The following is a 21,060-nucleotide window of genomic DNA, read 5'->3' as shown; positions in this document are numbered from 1 at the left end:
ATAAGTTCAATATTTGACAAATGAATATGCTTTTCTACTTATTTCAACATATGTTCCTTCTGTTTCAGAATTAAATCAAGTTATCCGTGTGAATTTTGTCGTATTCAAGTCTTTCCCGAGTTCCCTGAAATTCGCACATCAATGGCGGCAGAAAGACAAAGAGACGTAAGTTCTTTGATTTAGTTACAGTATATCCTTGCACTTTTATTTCCTCGAGTAGAAAGAGAAAATAAGTTCCATATTGGTTTGGTTGAGTATAAATTGGATAGGTTTACGAAATATTTTTTACCGTCCATGAAATAACATGCTTTGGTTCGAAACTAGTCAAATATTATTGGTTTTCTTGAAATTTTCTTCAAAATTCAGCTGTATTTTTCAGACTAGCTAGGTTTTGGAACAATTGCTTCGAAATAAGTATAGAATTCTAGTTTGAGATGTACATGTTTCCTTACTGTGATAGTAATACAAACCGAGCTGTTTGACACATAAGGTCAGATAGGGGTTTAGAGTTTTGTTTGCTGTTGAAGATGAGGTAAAACTAAGGACTCCACGTTACCATTTTCTGTTCATGGTGGACTGAGGGCGGGTTTGATAATGAAAATGCAAATGAAAATGGTCTTTTACTTTTCATTTGAATTATAAGTTGATTAAGAAAATGTAATTTCCTTATGGCATTTTCATTTTCACGTTTGCATTTTAATTTGAATTCTGTCCAGTAAGTAGCAGGCCATTTATTGGAAATTACAACGTAAACACCCTTTTTATTTTAATTTGGTTTCTGTCACTTAATGTGCAGTCTTCAAGATAAAAATGAAAGTGATATTTCAATAATTGAAATGTAAATTCAGTTCGACTCAAATATTATGGCTATATTCTAGAAATAAAAATGTATTGCCTTGATTGCATTTTCATTTTCACGTTAACATTCTCATTTGAATATTATCCTATATATGGTTCCATAGCATACTTCTTTAAGTGCAAAGCATTAACTACAAGTTTGAAATTCATACATAAAGTTGCACTGCTTGAAATGTCCAGTAGGTTGCACCATTGTGTTTTCCATCAAAAGGAGCTCTGTGGTGCTGCCTTCATTTCTTTCAATTGACTATTTTAAAAGTATTATTTCCCACTACACATACACAGTATATTAAGAGTCAGAATTTTATTTAATTTATGACTGAACAATGAAGTAATACACTTGACATGTATAACAAAGACATGTCATTGGAAAAAAAATACATTAGTGTGTGAAACTCCCTTTTTGTTAGCATAAAAAAGGGTGTATTGTGTAAAAGAATACATGTATTTCCTCTTAATGTAATTTCTTAAAATAAAGAATGGAGGAACTACAGAGGCCGGAGACGACAGCACCACTGAGTGCCATAATGTACCCAGAATCAGATATTCTAAATGGACCATTATACAGGATGAAGATGTAATCTGTAATTGGAATATACATCGACAAAATCACATAGGCTTCCTGCGCTGTCAGCAGTGTAGGAGGAGCTGAGAGAAGAAAATCTGCACCAGTCCAGTCGACTGTAGACGCTATCACACCCATTAATATATCAAAGATAAAGGAGCTACAAATGAATTTATGATTAGGTAAAATCATGTGTGAGATTTTTAAAAAGTAGTTAAAACTCAGAAACAAATCTTAGTGTGATTTTCTTCTGAAGATGAGTACAGGTATTCAGCCTGCCTTCTTTCTTTCACTCAGGGCAAATCATTTCTTAAGGAGCTGCTTTTGGCAGCATCAGAATGGGAGCAAGGTAATTTGTTCTTTCAAGAGTGTTGATACCTTTAAACCACTTGCTCTTTTGTACTGTGGCACATTTTGCGGTTGGTACAAACAAACCCTGGTTTAAAAAGAGAAGCCCTTCTCTCAGATCCTCTTCAACAACTGTCAGAAATCAAATTAGACTTCTGTGTTGTTGTGATTAATATTCGCCCCTCACATCAGGAGAGAAGTGCTGTTACATTTTGGCTCCTGAATTGTCAGTTTTCTCATCTGTTGTTTACAGCTTTTATTTTCTTTCATGTAAATTTGTACGAGGTAATTCTGCCTCAGTGAGACGTGACCGTGAGATGAATTCAGTCTGCTAATTTGTGGTGTCAGGGTTGGGGGACGATTTCAGAGTACATAACTCTTTAGCAGTATTAACACATTAAAATGTATACTCTATAATAGTTTAAGTCCTGCATCAAAATGTTCCTAATGATAATGTGGTAGAATAATCAGCAGAGTGTAAGTAACAGTGTCAAAAGGTGAAAGTACTCATAATGCAGCATTGCAGCCTTGTTCAGCTGTCTGCACACTGAATTCCTTTAAAGGTACAGCGCGTAGAAATAAAAATATCTAGCAGCATGCAGCAGTCAGATTAGATAGATTGAGACCCTCGCTGCCTCTCATGCCTGTTTTTGTGAACTGATTTGTCTGTATTAGACATTTAATGTGTGCCGCTCACTCAATTCATCAGGCTGCTATACACTCCAGTCTTAAGTACTCCTCTGTCCCCCGTGGCAATTTAAGAATCTCTTTCTGCACTTCGCCCTCCCTCTTCTCCCTCCACATTTAACCCTCAGTTAAAACTGCACTGTCATGTCCCATTCTTCTTTCAGAAATTGAAAAATACATCTCTTGGAAGAGCATGTCCCCCTTCTGTCTCCTTATCTCTGCAATCTTAATTAAGTCTCCTTTGCCTTTACTTCCTCCACATGATGTTGCCCCTTCCTCACACTTTTCTACCTCGCACATACTGTGTATGTCTTGGCGTCGGACTTTCTTATCATACCTGAAGCTACATGGAACACAGGAATATCCTCTGTATGTCAAACACTTCTTATGGCTTGTACCCAGAAGCCCGCTCAGTGTTAAAGATTTCTATTTACAGTTTGTGTTTAAACACCTTTTTACCAGAAGAAAGAAAATCAAACCTCACATTTGTTACATTCCTGAAACAGATGATACATTATATGGATTGGGTTAGATTCTCTTAATGCAATTAATGAGACCTGAAAACTGAGAACTGAGCCAAACAAAAACTCTACTGAACCCGTTGAGGCCAAAACAACATTTTAAGCCTCTGAGGCGCTGCACCTGGAGAGTTAGTTGGTACACTGTGAATTACTGATGAGTGAAAATGCAAGTTGTACATACCTGTTGATGTCCAGCTCATTTTTTTTCACATGAAGCTCTAAAAGTGTCCAATAAACAATATTTTCACCACACAAACAAGGTTCCCTCCTCGTGTAGAATATGGCCACTATATACTTCATACAACCTTAACTAAAACATTTCACCAAAGTAGGAAAATCCTACTCATAATCTGCTCCTGATGTACCCATAGACCCATAAAACTTACTTCTTAAAGAACACTTTTTGTATCTTTAGTCTTCAAATACAATTTAGTGCCAGTTATAACAATGCATTAATATCAATATGTGTGTGTGTGTGATTTTTTCACTTACTCATGTTGTTGATGTTTAGAGAAATTTAATGGAGAGAAAGCACAGAGCAAGGTGCAGACTGTTGTGAGCTTTGATTCCAGTCTGTGCAAATTCAAACAACTTGCTCACAACTTAGTTAATGGGAAATTTAACTTAAAAAAGATGTTATGAGTAAGAAATGCGCAGAATGGTAATTGTTGAAAAACATGTGCCAAAGTGCCCTGTTTGGAGCCAAAAGGTGCTAAAGTGCCCTCAAGGTTGACCAACCACACCAAACTGCCCCCTTTGGTGGTTAGAACATGACAGACTGCCTTCCCAAGTGTCAAAAATGCAAGCTGAAGTGCCCACTTAGGAGGCAATCTTTTTTCCTTTTCACCTGTGCCACTGAAAACACGAGATTTCTCTGTGCTGCGGACACAAAGTATTGATGAGATAGATTTTTGATCTCTGTTTGATTTGTTTAACCTTTTTGTCCTGAGAGTCTGTATTCTACTTTAAGGACATAACTGGACTTCAACATGTCAAAGATAGACCGTGCCGTGCCGTGCCACCACACTGTTATCTGCCCAGCTTCCCCTTTAGGGAAGCTGTGTATGAGTTTCAGAGAACTCCTTTGTTTTTCTCTCGCTGTCTCTGATAAGCTAAAATGAATCAGGGGGCTTTTTGTGGAGGGTCAGAATGAGAGGAAAAAGAAAAATAATTATGACTTTTTAAAGTCCCGAGGAAAGGAAGAAGATAATTGGGGATATATTTTTTGACAGCCCAGAAAAGTTGCCATGCTATCGTCGAATATTTTTGCCATCTCTCTTCATTAAAGCTTGATTGGAGCGCCTGCTTGGTGGGCGGGCAGTTTGGTAATCAGGCTTAGCCATGAAGTTCATCTGTGGGTTACTGGTACACCGCCACTGGGCAAGATGTCAAAACAATGTGCTGCAGTTATCAGTGTTGTGTCACATTTAACCCAGAGGTGCGTTAAGTCATGCTGAAAAGTAATCTGGATTATTGCCACGAAACCAAAACATTGGCTTAGCCCCACTGATTGTACACAAAGTCACTGATAAGTTAATCTTTGCTTCAAATGCACGTTTTATGTCTTTAATCTTTGTTGTTGTTTGCTCTTCTGGCATGCAGATTAAGCCTGTCACTTGCTCCCTGTGGATTTTAATGGACATCAGGCTCTGGATACTTTTTTAAACCTCCTGCCTTCCTTTTTAACAGACTGATCAAAGTGTCTTTTATGTCTATTTAAAAATGTTGCATCTCAAATTATGAATAATAATAATAAATGAGTCGTCTTTGGTCTTCACATCTATTTCATACTCTTGTCTTTGTACATTTGTCATAATAATTCTAAACTCATCTGAAAGCCTTTGAGTACACTTGTAAACAGAGCAGACAATAGAGCCCACATTGTCTGTGACTGGCTCAGAGTGATACTGCCCATAGAAAAACAGGAAACTGCTGTATTATAACAGAAAGCAATCTTTTCTGTGATCACATTGTTTGACGTCAGTTCCTAAGCCGTCTCCTATGAGGAACTTTTTCATTACATGAAACTACAGGCAGAATGAATGAAAACATTAAAATGAACCCTGCAAAACAGGCTTCTCCTCTGATTGGACAGCATTCAGTAATTTTTTTGTTTTTCAGCTGAATGGATTTGAAGACAAGGATAAAACTAGTAATTCTGGTATAACTGTGTTATTCAGAAGCTTTTTTGGCAAGATTATTGTAAAACCTGGGCTGGAGAAAACCTTAGCAGTGTTTTCATTTTGATGATTATTCTTAAAGTTTTTGAAATGCAGTTTCTAAAGTTCTTTGAATATTTTCTATGATCAATCAAAAACAGAAATGTTCAACTTCTGAAAGTATTTTCATTCAGGACATGATTGGGACTGCTTAACCACAAATTACTGCATCAATGTGGTGTGGCAAAGAGCCCATCAGACTCTTCTGGCAGGTCGAGTTTTCTCTTGGCAAATACTCCACAGACTATTGGTAGAATTCAGGTTGAAAATGTTGGTTTTCCAGTCTTGTACAGTAGTGTCATGGTCAGCACTGTTTGGTAGTAATTCTGGTGCTGTCGGCAGGGGCCAAGTGCAGCTTTTAAAGGAAATCTGCATTTCCACAAAGCTTGTCCACATGATTGAAGAGTGAATGCTTTACAGTCTTCTGGTGGGTGAGACTTTTGAATTTATCATTTTTAGGACCCCTGGTGTTTCCTCTGGGGAGCCCTCTGCACCGGGAGCAGTGGTTGGCTGTGGTTGCAGGGGCCTGTCACACTGGCTCTTGATGGAGGTTGGTGTCTTCTACATTTCTCCTTTGGGCTCTGTGCCAGTGTCCTGTGGCTGTGGCCGACTCTGCTCCTGGTGCAGACAGCTCCTCTAATAATGCTTCCTCCACTCCTATACACTCAGCCTCATGTGTATAGGTGTGTGCAAGGGTGTGTGTATGTGTGTGTTTGGCTGAGTTTGTTTGTGACTGTTGACTATGGGCTGTGTGGTTGTGTGGGCAAAGGGTGGCAGGGTTGGAGGGCACATGTGATTGTTTTTAAGTGGACTGTAAAGCACTTTGTGTTCCATCTTTTTGTATGAAAAGTGTTTTATAAATAGAGTTTGATTTGATTTGATTTGACCGCATCAACTAAAAGCATTTGTTAGCAGTTTTGGCGCTGTGGGCAGGAGCCAAGTCCTACAGGAAATGACTTTTCTAAGATTTATTTGTTGAAATAAAATGTTTGCGTGTTTTTACTGCCCAAGGTAAGTTGAGGTTCAGCGAAAAAATATTTAACGGTCTGTTGCCTGCAGCTAAAAACTGAGAACTGATTGAACCTTGAGGACTACGTCTAACAAGATGCTTGAAAACCAAAAAGCTCAAGTCTTTGTACCTTACAGGCTTTCAAACAGGACGTATCACCCTGCTGTCTCAGGCTTGAAGAGCAATTTTTGAAGAAAAAAATTCACCCACTTTCTACCTGTCGCAGTGTGCACACACACACATAGACACACACACACCCACAAACAAGCATCAAATTTCTTCTCCTCCCCACAGTGCCTGAATCCATCTCGTCTGCTGTGGCAGCTAGCATGCTCTCTCCAACATGACCTGTGTCAGAGTGTTCCTGCGGAAACCACATGCCAGCTCCCTCGAGACATCGTCCTTCCTCCTCAGTACCCATGGTGAGCTTCATTCCTTTCACTTTTTGTTAGACTCACTCCTTGTTGAGGAACACAGACCGCTGGTTTCAGACTGTTGTCGGCAATGGTTAGATGGGTAGTGCATCTTTAACGGCATCCACCAACCAAAAAGAATTGAAGTTTCTCTGTATTATTATACAGTACAGGAATGTGCCAGTTTAATATAAAAGATTGCATATGCACACCTTTCATCTTGGACACTTGATCCCACAGCGTGTCAAACATGAGAGCTGTATTCCTCTCAGCAGCAAGCAGGCTCAGATGTAGCAACAAGTCTTTTGGTCTGGTAATGAGGCTGCTCCCCTCATCAGGTGACACCCTGAATCATTTATAAAGACAGGAGGAGGAGGAGTGGGCCCTGCTTCTGTTTACTATGAGACTAAAGCCTCATCCATTATCCAGTATTTACATGTCCACACACATGAAAATAGATATGATGATACAGGGGTGCGGTTGCAGATAGGAAGCGGCTGAGATGCCTACGTGAGTGTGTCAGGAAGAGCTGCTGTGCTAACTTTGTGGGTTAGACCTTAAATAAATGTGCTGAATCTTCTATGCCAATGCCAAACAGCTAATAATACATAAAATGACATCATAGAAAAAAAAAAACACGCCACAGTATCCTGTTTTCATTATGAGTTGCTCAGCTGGAAAAATTTGGTCCTCAGAGCTAGAATACGAGCTACTCCTAGTTTTAGTGTGTAAATATACAATAACACAAACACAGGCTAAAAAAATGCAGGAGATGGGGATACACAAGTCCCTGTAAATGCCCAGTATCTCCCATCACTTCAAAACAAACCAACGACAGAAGTTAATTAGAAGGTTATGGTGCCGTTTTTGGGGATTGGCCCCCTGATCTTATTCTCATGACAGAAAAAAAACTTTTTGAGATAAGGTCAGTGATTGGCCTGGACAGTCTTCTCCCCCCTCAGGTTGGTGCCACAGTCTCATGGCATATCTCTTTTGGCCCTCAGCGTTTCCAGCAATTTCAGCTACACATCAGCCATAACATCTAAATTAATTAAACATTTTTTATCTGTCTCTTATGTTTTGGGAGATCATCCCACTTGAGCACTTGCTGACTTCAGTGTGACAGTATGCCCTTTCAGAAGTGGGTCAGACTTTGCCCTGAGCTCGACTTCTTCCAAACAGCTGAATTTTTTCCGTCACCCTCAGGGGAAGATTTTCACTGCCCGAGACTGAACTAAAGCCACCAACTGGGTCCTGATGTTTTCATTCCCCCTCTGGTACCTCAAAATATCTACAGTATACTCTTCCTTTCTACCAACCTTTCCTGCAGTTCTCCACATCATACCAACATGCCGACACACACACACAAACATAAATAATTGAAAGAATTTTACACACACATGCGAACAATACAAGTACAAGTAAGTAACTGAAAGTGGGCCACTGTGTTTGTCAGTAACTACTGACCTAAGTGGTTTCTTGCCTGTTTGGTTTTTTGTCTCCAGTTTGATTGTCACACTCGTGCTGTAGAGCTGAATACTGCAGTGCTGACTTGGACTGAGGCAATGCCTAAGTCGGGCAGAGACAGAAGGAGGCAAGACATCTGCGAGGACAGGCACAGATGTAGGAAGGAAAAGGAGAGAAGAGAGGAGAGAGAAACGCTGAAAGAAACACTGAAGGAAACAAGAGCATCTGTCAGTCTAACAGATAAATACTGAAGCCTTGTCAGGGTTTTTATACACTGTATACACTCACTGCTACTTTATTGAGAACACCTGTTCAGCTGCTCGTTAACCAAATATCTAATCAGCCAATCACATGGGAGCAACTCAGTGCATTCAGGCATGTAGAAATGGTGAAGACAACCCTATGAAGTTCAAACTGAGCATCAGGATGGGGAATTTATGGGATTTGAGTGACTGGCTCCAGATAGGCTGATCAGACCATCTCTAGAGACTGATCTCAAAAAGAGAAATCATTCAGTGAGTCTCAGTTCTTTGGGCCAAAATGCTTTGTTGAATCATGTAGTGGCAGAGTCCTCGAAATCATATAAAAATTTGAAAACATATGTAACAAAACCTTCTACAATGCCAGAGGTCAGAGAAGGATGACCAGACTGGTTCAAGATGATAGAAAGGCAACCCTAACTCTAACAACCTCCCGTTACAACCTGTCTATGAAGACCATGATCTTCAGAAAACCATCTCTGAATGCACAACATGTCCAACCTTTTGAAGCAAACAGGCTCCAGCAACAGGAAACCACACTGGGTGCCACTTCTGCCAGCTAAGAGTAGGAAACCAATACTACAATTCACATGGGCTCACCAAAACTGAATAGAAGATTGTAAAACATTCATTTTTTGATGATTTCTACTCCACATTCAGATGGTGGGCTCTGAATTTTGCATCCATCCTGCCTTGTATCAACGGTTCAGGCAGGTGGTGGTGGTGTAATGGTGTGGGGCGTATTTTCTTGGCCCACTTAGTAGTACCCTTAGTACCAGTTGAGCATTGTCTACCCAAGTATCGTTTCTGACCATGTTGATCTCATTATGACCACAGTGTACCCATCCTCTGATGCCTAGTTTCAGCAGCATAACACGTCACAAAGCTTGAATCATCTCTAGCATCACAATGAGTTCACTGTACTCCAGTGGCAGCCCAGCTGACAAATCTGCAGTAATTGCGTGGTGTGATCATGCTAATATGGAGCAAAATCTCAGAGGAGGAGTGTTCAGCACCTTGTTGAATTTATTCTACAAAGAATAAGGTAGACTAAAGGCAAAGGGGTCCAACCTGGTATTAGTAACGTGTACATATTATCGAATTCATACAACCACTGTGTTTGTGATTATCTTTCTTGGCAGAATTTGCAATTAAGAAATGTCATACTCGGGTGGGAGATTTCTCCACACAAGGTTTGATAGGCTAAGGGGTTCAGCTCCATCATCAGCTTTGAATCACAGTTTGGGAAAAGCAAAATGACATTAAAGACAAGCTAGAGTAAGTCACTGGGTCTTCTATGTGGACTTTTCCTTGATCAGGGCCTGTGTGCATGTATCAATTAGCAATGAAAGCGGACCATTTGTACCAGTTGTGACAAAAGAAATAATTAGCAGTATGCACGAGCTAGGTAATTATTGTTATTATTGCATATAAATATTATTGTTGCATTTACAGTGATGATTATTGCAACGTTCATGTTCAAGTGGGAGATTTCCAGATGTTGGGCTTGATGGACTGAAGTTTTGAACTTGCCGCATTAGCTTTAAATCACAGGCTGAATAAGGCCAGATGTCGCAAAACACATTTTGTGTTTTATATGAAAATTTGTGAACATTTACAGTGTTACTGTAGCAAAGTGTATATTGGAGACATTACAATGAGAGTGTATGGAATTAAACAATATGAAAAGTGTATTCTAAGAAAAATGTGTATGGAACTACTTATTACAAAAAATGTATTTGTATAGTATCAATCATACAAATAAGATATTTGCTGACTAATAACAGATAAAAACAGATGATAAAGGTCAGAAATATATACAGAAACTAGTTAATAGATAAGACATATTTCACATGCCAGAAGCTGACATGAAGCAATAATTGCACCAATAAATGATAATTATTTTGTGTCCCAGTACAAAAATCTACTTATTGTAGATCTTTGCAAAAAAAAAAAAACATTTGCTTCAACAAACAAACAGACACAGTAGTTTTTTTTTTTTTTAACGGGGGTTATTCCTGTCACCAGGTATGTGTCTTTTTATTTATGGGTGAAAGGAGTCCCTGCTAGTTCTTCTAGCTCTGAGTGATCACTCCTGTTTCTTAGTGTCTCATTAACAAGTTCTCAGACCATCCTACCTTCCTGTTGAACCTTCATTAATTCATACTTCAGTAACTCTGTGTAGAAGTTTTCTCCAAGATTAGGTATTGACCTTTTCGTATCCACCGTTACGTCCATGGATCATTTATCTCTGGCTTCCTCCTCGGGATGGACAGCTCTACCATCGATTGTGTGTAATTGATGGAAGGTTCTTGTCATCATGATTAAAGTGCACCAAGCATTTCCGATGATTAAATATTAAACACAGACCAGGGCTTTTTAGAAATTTGAAATGTGTAGTCTAAATTTTTCCAGAGCCTTCCTCTTTGAGGCCATCGCATAATTCTGCTCTGCCTGTTCTGCCTGTTAGGCATATTGTCCTTTAATGTAAAGATGTCTCCCTTTGTGGATATAATGGGCACGATAAATTTAATCTACTCTTCATATTGGAGCTTGGAGTCACTGGTTTTTGCAGCCAATGTGAAAGAAAATAACGTTCAGAGGGTTATATAACAAGCCAGCTCATTAAAAGAAACGCACCTTGTGTGGTGCTCATCAAACCGTCTCTTCTGCCTCCGTTTGAGTCAAATAGAATGAATTGGCCGTTGTCCCAGATGAGAACTTTGAATCCTATATGCACAGCAGTTTCCCAACTTCCCAAAACTTGCCGTTACAGAACACTGATTAACTTCAGTCTCCTTTCTGCCGATAATGGCTACTTTAGCTGTCACATAAAGAGCGACACTGTCCTCTGGCCTGCCTTTTATCATGCTGTGGAGACATGGGGTTTTCAAATGTAAATGTGACAAATAAGCTGTAAAGCCTTTTGAAAAAGAGGGAGAGGAAGAGGAGGAGGAAAAGGAAGAAACATAGTAGACCTCACCACACTTTGGCCCTCTTGTCCTTTTTTTCTCACTGATGTATTTTGGGGTTCCATTCTCGGGTTGTTACTGAAAATTTTGTGTATTTTTCAAGTGGTAAAAACAAGCCTTGTGAAAGTAGTCGGCATAACCTTGGTGTCCTTTTCTTTAGTTATGGCCCTGGGTTGTTATCCGCTTTGAATCAGGACTAAAGCCTCAGAGGTACGTGGCAGCCTGGCATCATTCTGAGTGACGGCATCGTGACAGGGCTGCTGTTACAATAACAAAGTAGGACAGCTTTTCAAACATTTTGTTATGTGACGGAGAGCGGCAAAGTGAATGCTGCTGCTATGTTTGGAAAATCCAAAATAAATAGATAAATAAATAAAATGTTAAAGTTCATCTTTGACATCTGACTAATAGCTGAAGTTCATTTCTTGACATTTTTGCATGGAAAAAGAGGCTGCAACATTTTCAAAGCTTCGTCCTAAAGTGCTGTCAAATTATAGTTGTTAGTAAAGACTTAGGGCCAGTGAATTTTGTTTTTAAGTTTAAGAAGAAGTGGTGCAAAAAATATTTGCTATCACAAGTGATGTTACTTTATTTTCTGTTTTGACTGTGCTTTTATTTTGAAAGGATGTAAGAGTTGTTCAAAAGTCAATGTAATAGCTCCAAGGATGCCGTAAATTTGTTTGATTTACATCTCCCTTAGAAAAGGTTTGAGCTCTTAAATTGCCGTGTTATCAGCAATGTCAGTAGTTCCCAAAATGGGGGTTGGGACCCCTTGGGTGGTCGTGTGAGACTAATAAGGGGTCACACAATGCCTTCCAAAGTCAAATCCAATAGTTCATCTGTCATTGTAAAAATAAAAACAAAAATAGGAGTTAACTTTTATATAAAACCGAGCAAGCAGGAAATGTTTGATGTTTTCCCTTAGGTGACTAAACAAGGATAATGACAGTAACAGTGGTGAGAGTAATTTTGAGCACAAAACAATTTGTGCACATAGGTTGTCAAATTTTCTCCCAACCAGCTAAGTTAATTATCATCAACAAGTCTGAGATTTTACAGCTCAACATGAATAAAGACAGGCTCACCAATGGAGTAGGATGCGTGAGAACTCCTCAGTGTTGCGACTCCAGCTGTGTGGTGTCCTGCATGGTGCTGGTGTGCACTGATGGATGAAAGAATATGCAGTCGACACGGTATAGAGCTGGATAGGAGACATATTCGTTGTAGTCCTGTAGTTGTAGTGCACGCTCAACTTCTAAAACCTTCATTTTATAGACTGCATAATGTATGGGCATAGTCTCTGTGATGTCACCCATTTGTTTCTGGTGTAGAGTTCTAATGCCGCGGCCACACCAAATGCGAACACGCAAATTTACTCGTGCGAATGGCCTGTCACGCGCCGCGTGAACGCCCGAGTCTCGCCGCTGGACTTTTTTGACAAGCTGAGGGGCGAACGCGCGTTAGCGCGGTACTGCGCATGCGGAGTAGAGAGCTTGTTCATTTAAAGACCGAAAGTCCAAAAGAGCAGCTGAAAAACAATGAGCTGTGGTTTCCAAAGCATGACAGGAGAGCGTGTGAAAGCTTTGGAGATCACAATCAATGCCTGCTGCCTCTCCCTGGTAATCCACCGGCCCTGCCTGGCTGTTCCCTGCGATCTCATCCCCGATCCCCCGAACCTCCGACCCCCCGTACCCCCGACCACCCGAACCCCCGACCCATGTTCCCGGAGGTCTCCCTGGGGATTATGAAGGGGTGGAGTAAAGAGAGGAGCAAACTTCCATCTTTTCCCTGGCTCTGCCCCTGCCCCACTCTTTCCTACTCTTTATCAGGCTCAAAACTTCGCTGAGGAAAACACAGTCGGACTCAGTGATAGCCCGAGCAGGCAAATCCAGCTGGGAACGAATGTTTTCAGAACTTACACTCAAAACCTGTCTCCTCAGAGACTTTCAACCAAGCCTGCTCCTGTTTTTCCGGTCTCTGTAGAGAACACACGTCGTATCGTATAACTCTGGATGATGACACACCACATAGATTGTTTTCTCCTCCATCCTCCGGCGGAGTTGGAGCCGGAGCAGGCGGCAGTTGCCCCCCAACGTTGTCAAAACAATGACGTCGTGGGGGAATATTTTGAACTCGAGCGAATTCGCGTCTAACGCCAAAACGTGTGAACGCTCCAAACGCGCCGCGCCAAACGTGCAAAACGCGCCGCCAGAGGCGAATCGGCGGCTAAACGCGTCTTTGCATTGACTTTGTATGTAATCGCGCCGCAAATTTGCGTTTGGTGTGGCCGCACCATTACACCCGTAGTCGACACAGCCATATTTTATTTATTTATTTATTTATTTTTTCATTTATTTTCTTTTCCGTTGCTAGGCGCTACCCAAGTAGCTGCCTGTTGCAGCAGCTCTCTCGTCTTTGTCCGTTTCTTGTAATTTTTTTCGTCTCTTTTTCGTAATCTTTGTATTTGGAGTTGATCATCACTTTGTATGGTTCATTGTCGGTCACGGACACTAAACTTTTTGTGCCTTGATTTGGTGTTTGTGGTTTCCAGTGTCTCTGCAGCCAACCATAAGAAGACTTTTGTAAAACTGCAGTTCCTAGCACCTCCTTTATATTTCTAGACCAGAGGTTTCTGCTTGGTTCTGCTGCCTTGACTGCAGGCCTCTCTATTTCGCTGCAGATGTAGGAGATATGATGTCAAACAAATAAACTTAAGCGCAGACAGCCTCATCTGCGGCCACAAACAAAATGATAATCATTTTTTTAATCTCAAATTTAATTTGCTTTTTATGTACTTGTGTCTGTTGTAAGACTTCCTGTTAAATCACAGTGTAACAGTGTGGGTATGGGAGCTGATCAGTTGCTTGATGAAGTCATGTGACTTGAAACCAAACTCCAGAAACTGATTATTTTTCTTCTTGACAGTCAAAGCATAAACATTTTATCCTCCTGTCGTTTCCTACCTAGTTATGTGCCTTTTTTACAACCTTGTATTCCAGTTATGAATACTTTTATTGTTGAATGGGCTCATTATTTTTTACAGCTTCCATAAAAAGTTTCACTTCATACTTTCTATTATGTTGTGATATTTTAATTAAAGACTCTGAATATATCCCTTTGGGTCTGTAAAAATTGAAATGCTGTAGACTGGTTTTCCTTTGACCTCACCTTACCTGGACTAGTAAATGTGCAATAAATGTAAAGAAATTTACCATTTTTTTCCAAGAAAGCACTGATATCTAAAAATAATCTGATCGTATCCTCCATCTGAAGCTTTGTATGAAGCCTCAGCGACACTTGTTGCTCAGGAGACTTTGTTTTTCTGGGGTTTTGTCCATCTGTCTGTCTATTTCTTGAAAACACAACAGCTTTAAAACACCTCGAGGTCACTTCTCTGAATTGGTGCAAACATTCACTTGGAGTTAGGGGTAAACTGAGTGGATTTTGTTGGTTGGAGGGGAAAGTTCAGGGTAGCTGTGGTCTTTTTACACTTTATCTTGGCATCACCTGGAGGCTGCCTTATTTATATCACATGAACTGAAAGAACAATGCCATCTGTGGACAGATTGTCCTCGCCGTAGCTCTAAGGACCTGTCTGTCATGATGTTAAAAGCTGGTCATCTGACAATCACACTCTGCAGAGAAACACAACTTCACCTTGAAGCTAGATATTTTTGTTTAAGTTCCTGTAGGAGCTAAACTTTCCTCCTTGATAGTGTCTAAAACTGCAGCAGATTATTTAGCCACCCAAACAGAGACCATTTCATCTCCTGTCAAGTAAGAAAAGTAAGAATTTGTTGCTGCTGCATTTTGGCAAACAGGTTTCGGAATTTGTTTATCAATTAGCAACGAAATCACAGTAAGTGCATCTGCTTTAACTGGCATTAGTGGGATTAAAGTGTCACCAGGGAATATGTCCCACTAATTAGCTGTAGCCAATGCTTTTTGGAGGTGTAGTTCTTGCCAACAGAGTTGTATTCACTGGCAGTGCTTTCCTTCAGTGTGTTTCTTTACAAGCAGCAAGTCGACATTTGTGGTTATGAATGACACATTTCTACAACTGTTGTGACAATATTGGGCCAGACATGCAGACCCTCCCCCAGGACAAGTTGTAGGAACCCTCCAGCGCCATTATAAGGTCATCCTAAGTTGTCGTATAGTTTAATCGAAAGTTGGAGTCAAAGACGTGTTGCGGGGCAAAAGACCTTCAAATAAAAGAGCAAGCAGAGGGGTGAAATATTCAAGGCGAAGCTCTAAGTTTTAGAATTTAACACAAAATCTTGCACGGTAGTATTGTCCAAAAACAAATACTGCGGCTTTGCACTTTCCAGAAATAACGAGTGCATTTCATGGCTGTTCCCAGGTGTTCTTCTGCCATTTATTGATTACAACCACCAACCACCGTTAGGCCCCTTCCTTAACATGGCCAATATAGCGACGATTTAGGGTGACAGGTGTTCAGCAATCTACACTCAACTTTTTTGCCTGTTATGACTGCGCCTGTTGATAAAATTAAAGTGCAAGGTGTAGCTCCATACTGTCAGTGTAAACGCACTGATGCACTCAAAATTGGAAGTGTAAATGCAAGTGTAGAAGTGCACGATTTGTGGCACAACCCGGGTAATGTTAGTTCTGCTTAGTGAGGTTGTTGTTGATAGATGATCCCAGGGAGAATATAACCAGGATTCCAGTCTGAAGCCCTGTTTTCACCAAGCAGCCGGTTTGGTACAGGTGGGACTGGTAAAGACTGATTCTGTTTGAGTTTCCACAGCCAGTTGTGTCCCCTCATGGCAGGCAGCGTGTAAGCCAGGGGCTGATAGCCACGTCAGTTAAAAAATGGTGAGATGTCATAGCAGCGCGACAATAGACCTGGCTAAAGAATACGTCAAAGAAGAAAGTAAACAAAGAGAAACAGCAGGAGACATCCAGCAATTTGTCTTCTTTGTGATTTCCACCTGGTTCTTTGTTGCAAAGTACAATCAAGATTTGTTTCAGAGAAGGCTGTGTGCAGCCTGGAGAAATACAGCCGCTTTCAACCAATCAACGGTCTGCAGTGGTTGCGTCTTCCAGGATCTCATTCGATAGGTTTAGTTTAGCACCCAACCAGAAGTGGTCCGAAAAATGAGAAAGTTTGTCTTGGTTATTTGGGGATCTGTCCTGGGATTAGTCAGCAAAAACACCACAAAAAGTGTGCTGCATTGAGACAAACTGAACTGAACTGCTTTGTGGAACCTGGGCTTTAGAACACCAAGCTGTGAGTAAAACTAAAAAGATAGTTTGTACCTTGGTTTAGTGCACAATAGGTGAGAAGACTGAGTTTACAAAGTTTGCTTGTCATGTTTCAAACATAACCACTAATAAATACATTATTTCAGTGCTTGAACGAAAGAAAGTAGTGTAAGAATAAGATGGTCTCCATTCATTTGCCTTCAAAACAAATGCCTGGGTAAAAGTCACATCTTCACGATAGTGGATGTAAGTGGTCATGGAAACAGGGTTTTTATCCCGGGAAAACACTTCACATTCTGGCCAAAGATGTCACTGCAATCAACACCAAATGGATAGTCTTCACAGCACCTTTAAATGTTGAGTTAATTAGAGTTGTGAGTGGCTGAAGAAAATATTTCCCCAAAAATTTATATGATAGTAAAGAGGCAACATTTGATGAAATGAATAAAAAACAACAAAAAATATACTTTTAAATTTTTTTTTGAAGACATTACACATTTAGCTACAACATTGTCTAAAGCCTTTGTGTTTATTATCAGTTACCCAACATAAGTAAAATATTTTAAGTCTATGTTGTGAACATTGACATCAGCTGGTCAACATCAATACTGTGGTAAAGTTAGTTTGTTGACAACTGTCCCTACTGTGATCTAAACATAGTCCTCTCAGACCCAACATTCACTCCATAAAATGTATAATTTATAATCTGTCAGAAAATGTTGTTTGAGGCATGGGTGCCCAGAAGCCATATATCCATATTACAGCCACACTGGAGTGCATTTTCATCCATGCTCCTGTGTGGTGGGCGTGTTTTCATTGGTGCATGTATTGACCCACAGTGCTGTCTCATCTGCCATGCCCTATTAATTCACTCCTACTCTCTCAGGCTGTAACCTCTGCTTTCACAATGTCGTTGTTCCACTCCTACATGCCATCTGCCTTAGCAAAAGATGGCTCTGTTGTCTTTTGTGCCTTCTTGTTGTCTTCTTTTTCGCTTGTCTTTAAGAAACCTCTGTATGTTCATCTTTAATTGTACAGCCCAGCTGTCTCTTTATGCAAAAGCAGAAGAAGCAGTTACACTCATTCACTTACTGTTTTGTGAGTCCACACTCCAAAGAGGTTAATGAGATGATAACAAATAATCAAAGACGATTAACTTGTTTCCCTGCACAAAAGCAGCATGCTGAACTCAGTTGTCCTCCCAGCTTCCTCTTGTGATTTGTTAGTCTGATTTGTCTGATGCCTGCAGGGCGTTTCAGGTATTCATGTATTTTTTCTGACTGCTCCATCTGAACCCTCATGTTCAGACGCACCAGGAAGACATTTCAAACATTGTTTTCACTTTGTTCTTCCACTGTGGCCAGAAGCACAAAATCATGCCAAGTTCACTGTGGGAACGACAAACATCCCTTGTACCCAAGCTCTGAAGTGCCAGCAGTGTTATCACACAACCAGGCTCCCACATTTTAGCTTTAGACTCCACTCTTGTGAGCAGGAGTAATTTGAAGCAGCACAAAGCCGGTGTTAGCAGTGGACATGTCAACACTGCTAACAGGTTAGTGCTAGGAGACTTTCCGGGAAGGAAAGAAAGTGTGAATAGGGGAGGGGAGAAGTGTCAGATGATAGACCATGGACACACACAAAGTAGCAAAAAATGTGTTCAGATATTACACTTAGGTAAGATTTTCAGTATCACACTCCTTAAAGTGATACTCTGGGGTGGAACAAGTTGGGTCCTATCACAAGGTTTAGGTTTAGGTTTATTATACAGGATTTTTTTTTCACTTGTTAGTAAGCACGACATTCAAACTGGGCCCCCCTCCTTGGATCAGTGCCAGCAGCAGCGCACACCCACTGCTTCCGACTGAAACTTCGTCAAAACACTCAGTAGTCCAGCAAACACCTGCAGCATCACGTCTGTATGTGGGAAACCTCAAGAGCCGTGTACCTGACTTAGTTAGGCTACATGAGATTTAGTTTTTTAAGTACATTTACTTTTTAAGTTTGACTTAGTTTGGAACAAAAATGTGCATTTAAGCTCATTCGACTTCCCGCTGTTGGAAACAATGAACACATAAGACGTGTTTTGACTACACAGGTAGGGTCCACCTTTGCAGCTTGATTTTCCTCTGCTGCCAGTTTTAAGTAATGTTGTCTAGTTGAACATCTTGTAAGGATTGATGTGCTAATTTCGTTATCTGAGTGATTTTGATCTCCAGGTATACAAAGCTGAAGTCACTGTCATCACATCTATGCCCTTTAACTGCATGTGGAAAAGGAGTTTGACTTTTTGTGAGGGTTTTGCTTTCTGTTTCAGACATAGCTGAGAGGATCTGTCACACACGATGCAGCAGACAGAAGATGCATAGACTAGTTTAGCTTAGCATATTATTAAGACTTAAAGGGAGATTCCCAAGTTGAAATGAATGGTCCTTGGGATTGAGTTTTCCTGGGTTGGTAAAATTTATCACAGATGCTCTGGAATGCGCCCAAGCTCAGTGGCCTTGGAGGTGCTGAGACACTTGGTTATCTGTCTGTGTTTGGGAAGTAGCTGATGTGGGTGCTTCCCCTTCATTTATTTTCTTGCTGCTCGTCTTGGGTTTTAAATTCAGGACATGATAGACATATCCCAGTTTCTGATGCACTAGCTGTCAGAAAGTCCCCAGACTTCTGACAGTTATTGATTAACAGTACACTTATTCTGCCTTTCTCGTTTTTTTCCCAAGGTCAGCTGAAGCTGTCAGTCATCCTGGAGAAGGAGATGCTTGTCGTTAGCGGTGAGTCAATTTATGATCAAACTACTTCTTCAGGTGAGTGCAAATGGATTTATAATCAAAAGACAGCTTTATATACAACTTCATGCGCAGAAGTTTGTGTCAGGGTGTAGACCACTTGTCATCAAAAGTAGTTGCTTGTTTTGGTCTCCCAGCAACCACAGCCATGCACCCTCCTACTTTAGGTTGTCGTTCTCCCTCAGCGTCTTTTGTGCTGCTGTCATTTTTTCTTCACAGAGGGCCATTTGCTCATCAGATGTTCCTCTCTCTATTTGTCCCTGTCTCATCTTCGTTTCATAACACATACAAACATTACGAGAACTTGAGATGTACGAAAACTTCAAATCTCTATAATCAATACATCTCAGACAACAAAAGCTGGAGTTTAATGTCTATTCTTTGAACAAAGGCTGCTGTCTGCTTATATCGCCAACAAGCAGTAGACTTGGTGAGTCTTTGTTTTTTATCCCCATCATGAGGTAATTATAATCAAACTGCAGTAGCTAATAGGAATATATCAACAAAGTCACAGGGACAATCACCAAGCCAAAGAACTACCTGACATGACCTGATGTGACATGAAAAAAGGAACAAACTGACAAAGACTCCAGGAGACACAGAGACTTTGGCTGCTCTCCAAACGGCTTATTACCTACCTTATATGAATGTAGTATGTAGTATGTACTGCATACTGCTTTAGCATGAAGTATGTAGCATGACTGCTCTGTTGGGTCTGTGATGCAGTATGTTACACTGTTTCAGTTTCAGAATTTGTAAGTAAAGCTGATAGAAAAACCACCTACGTATTCTATGTATGTTTTGCAAAAAGTTGATACGTTTTTTTGAACTTTCAAAAGTTTTTAGAAGTGAACAGTTACCTGTAAGATGGTTACCCCTCTATTTGACCAGAAGTGACAAAATTTATCGGGGTTTCTTTTAGAGGTGTCCCAGTCCGATATTGATATTGGATATCAGTCCGATATCAGCAAAAAAATAAATATCGGTATCGTATCGGAATGCATCTAAAATCTCCGATATAAGCAGTCCATTCCAGGCTCTGCTGCTGCTGTTTTTATTTGATTTATTTAAGTTATTTTCTGGGTCTTCTAATTTAATCTTTAATTTATTCAATTACTAGTATATTCTTATGTTTAATGTTAAAATTTCTGTTACCCATTGGTTAATAAAAAATGGGTCAGTTTTTCCTCATACCTACTGTTGCTAACTACTGTTCTTTGTTTAAATAATATCACTTAATCAAGCCTGGTCTAACATGGCAGACATACTACAGAATAAGTAATAAATATCGGTATCGGCAGATACTTAATGCTGCAGTATCGGTATCGTATCGGAAGTGAAAATGTAATATCGAGACATCCCTAGTTTCTTTTGCATCACTTCACCTCACGGGTATCTCACGGCCCGTCAAATATTAGTGTTGTTTTATTGTAGTTGTAATGCTGATTCATTTGAGTAGGTGGCGCTAACTCACCTAAACCTGAGTGCCAACTGCACCAAACAGAAAAAGAAGATGAAAACAGTATGTGAGGTAGACTTATCCGCTGCATTCTGAGGAATTGTACTGGATCAGTAAGACATCCACGAAGTTTTGGCATACTGCAGATCTTGCACTTTTTCATAAACAGCATACTGAATTTTGCCAAATTAGTGTGTTGTCTTTGTCTGTAGGCTAATTTGAGGTATTATTCAAAATGAATGTCGATAGTTTTGTTAGATA

At 40.2% G+C, this 21,060-nt stretch overlaps 1 protein-coding gene across 1 annotated transcript in view; it reads left to right on the top strand.

Annotated features, from left to right (window-relative positions):
• Positions 1–21,060, top strand: part of LOC141805269 (regulator of G-protein signaling 3-like) — an 86,321-nt gene that overhangs the window by 166 nt on the left and 65,095 nt on the right. The window contains exons 2-4 of the mRNA XM_074690214.1: positions 69–165; positions 6,502–6,629; positions 19,275–19,325. Of these exons, the coding sequence (XP_074546315.1) occupies positions 6,551–6,629; positions 19,275–19,325 (130 nt within the window). The 5' untranslated portion in view covers positions 69–165; positions 6,502–6,550. The remainder of the gene's footprint in view (positions 1–68; positions 166–6,501; positions 6,630–19,274; positions 19,326–21,060) is intronic.

The sequence above is a fragment of the Halichoeres trimaculatus genome, unplaced genomic scaffold (assembly GCF_033239565.1).
Source record: "Halichoeres trimaculatus isolate MK-OKI-2021-1 unplaced genomic scaffold, fHalTri1.1 fHalTri1_scaffold_16, whole genome shotgun sequence".
Lineage (NCBI taxonomy): Eukaryota > Metazoa > Chordata > Actinopteri > Labriformes > Labridae > Halichoeres > Halichoeres trimaculatus.
Note: the sequence above shows the minus strand (reverse complement) of the source record. Positions and strands in the feature narration are given on the sequence as shown.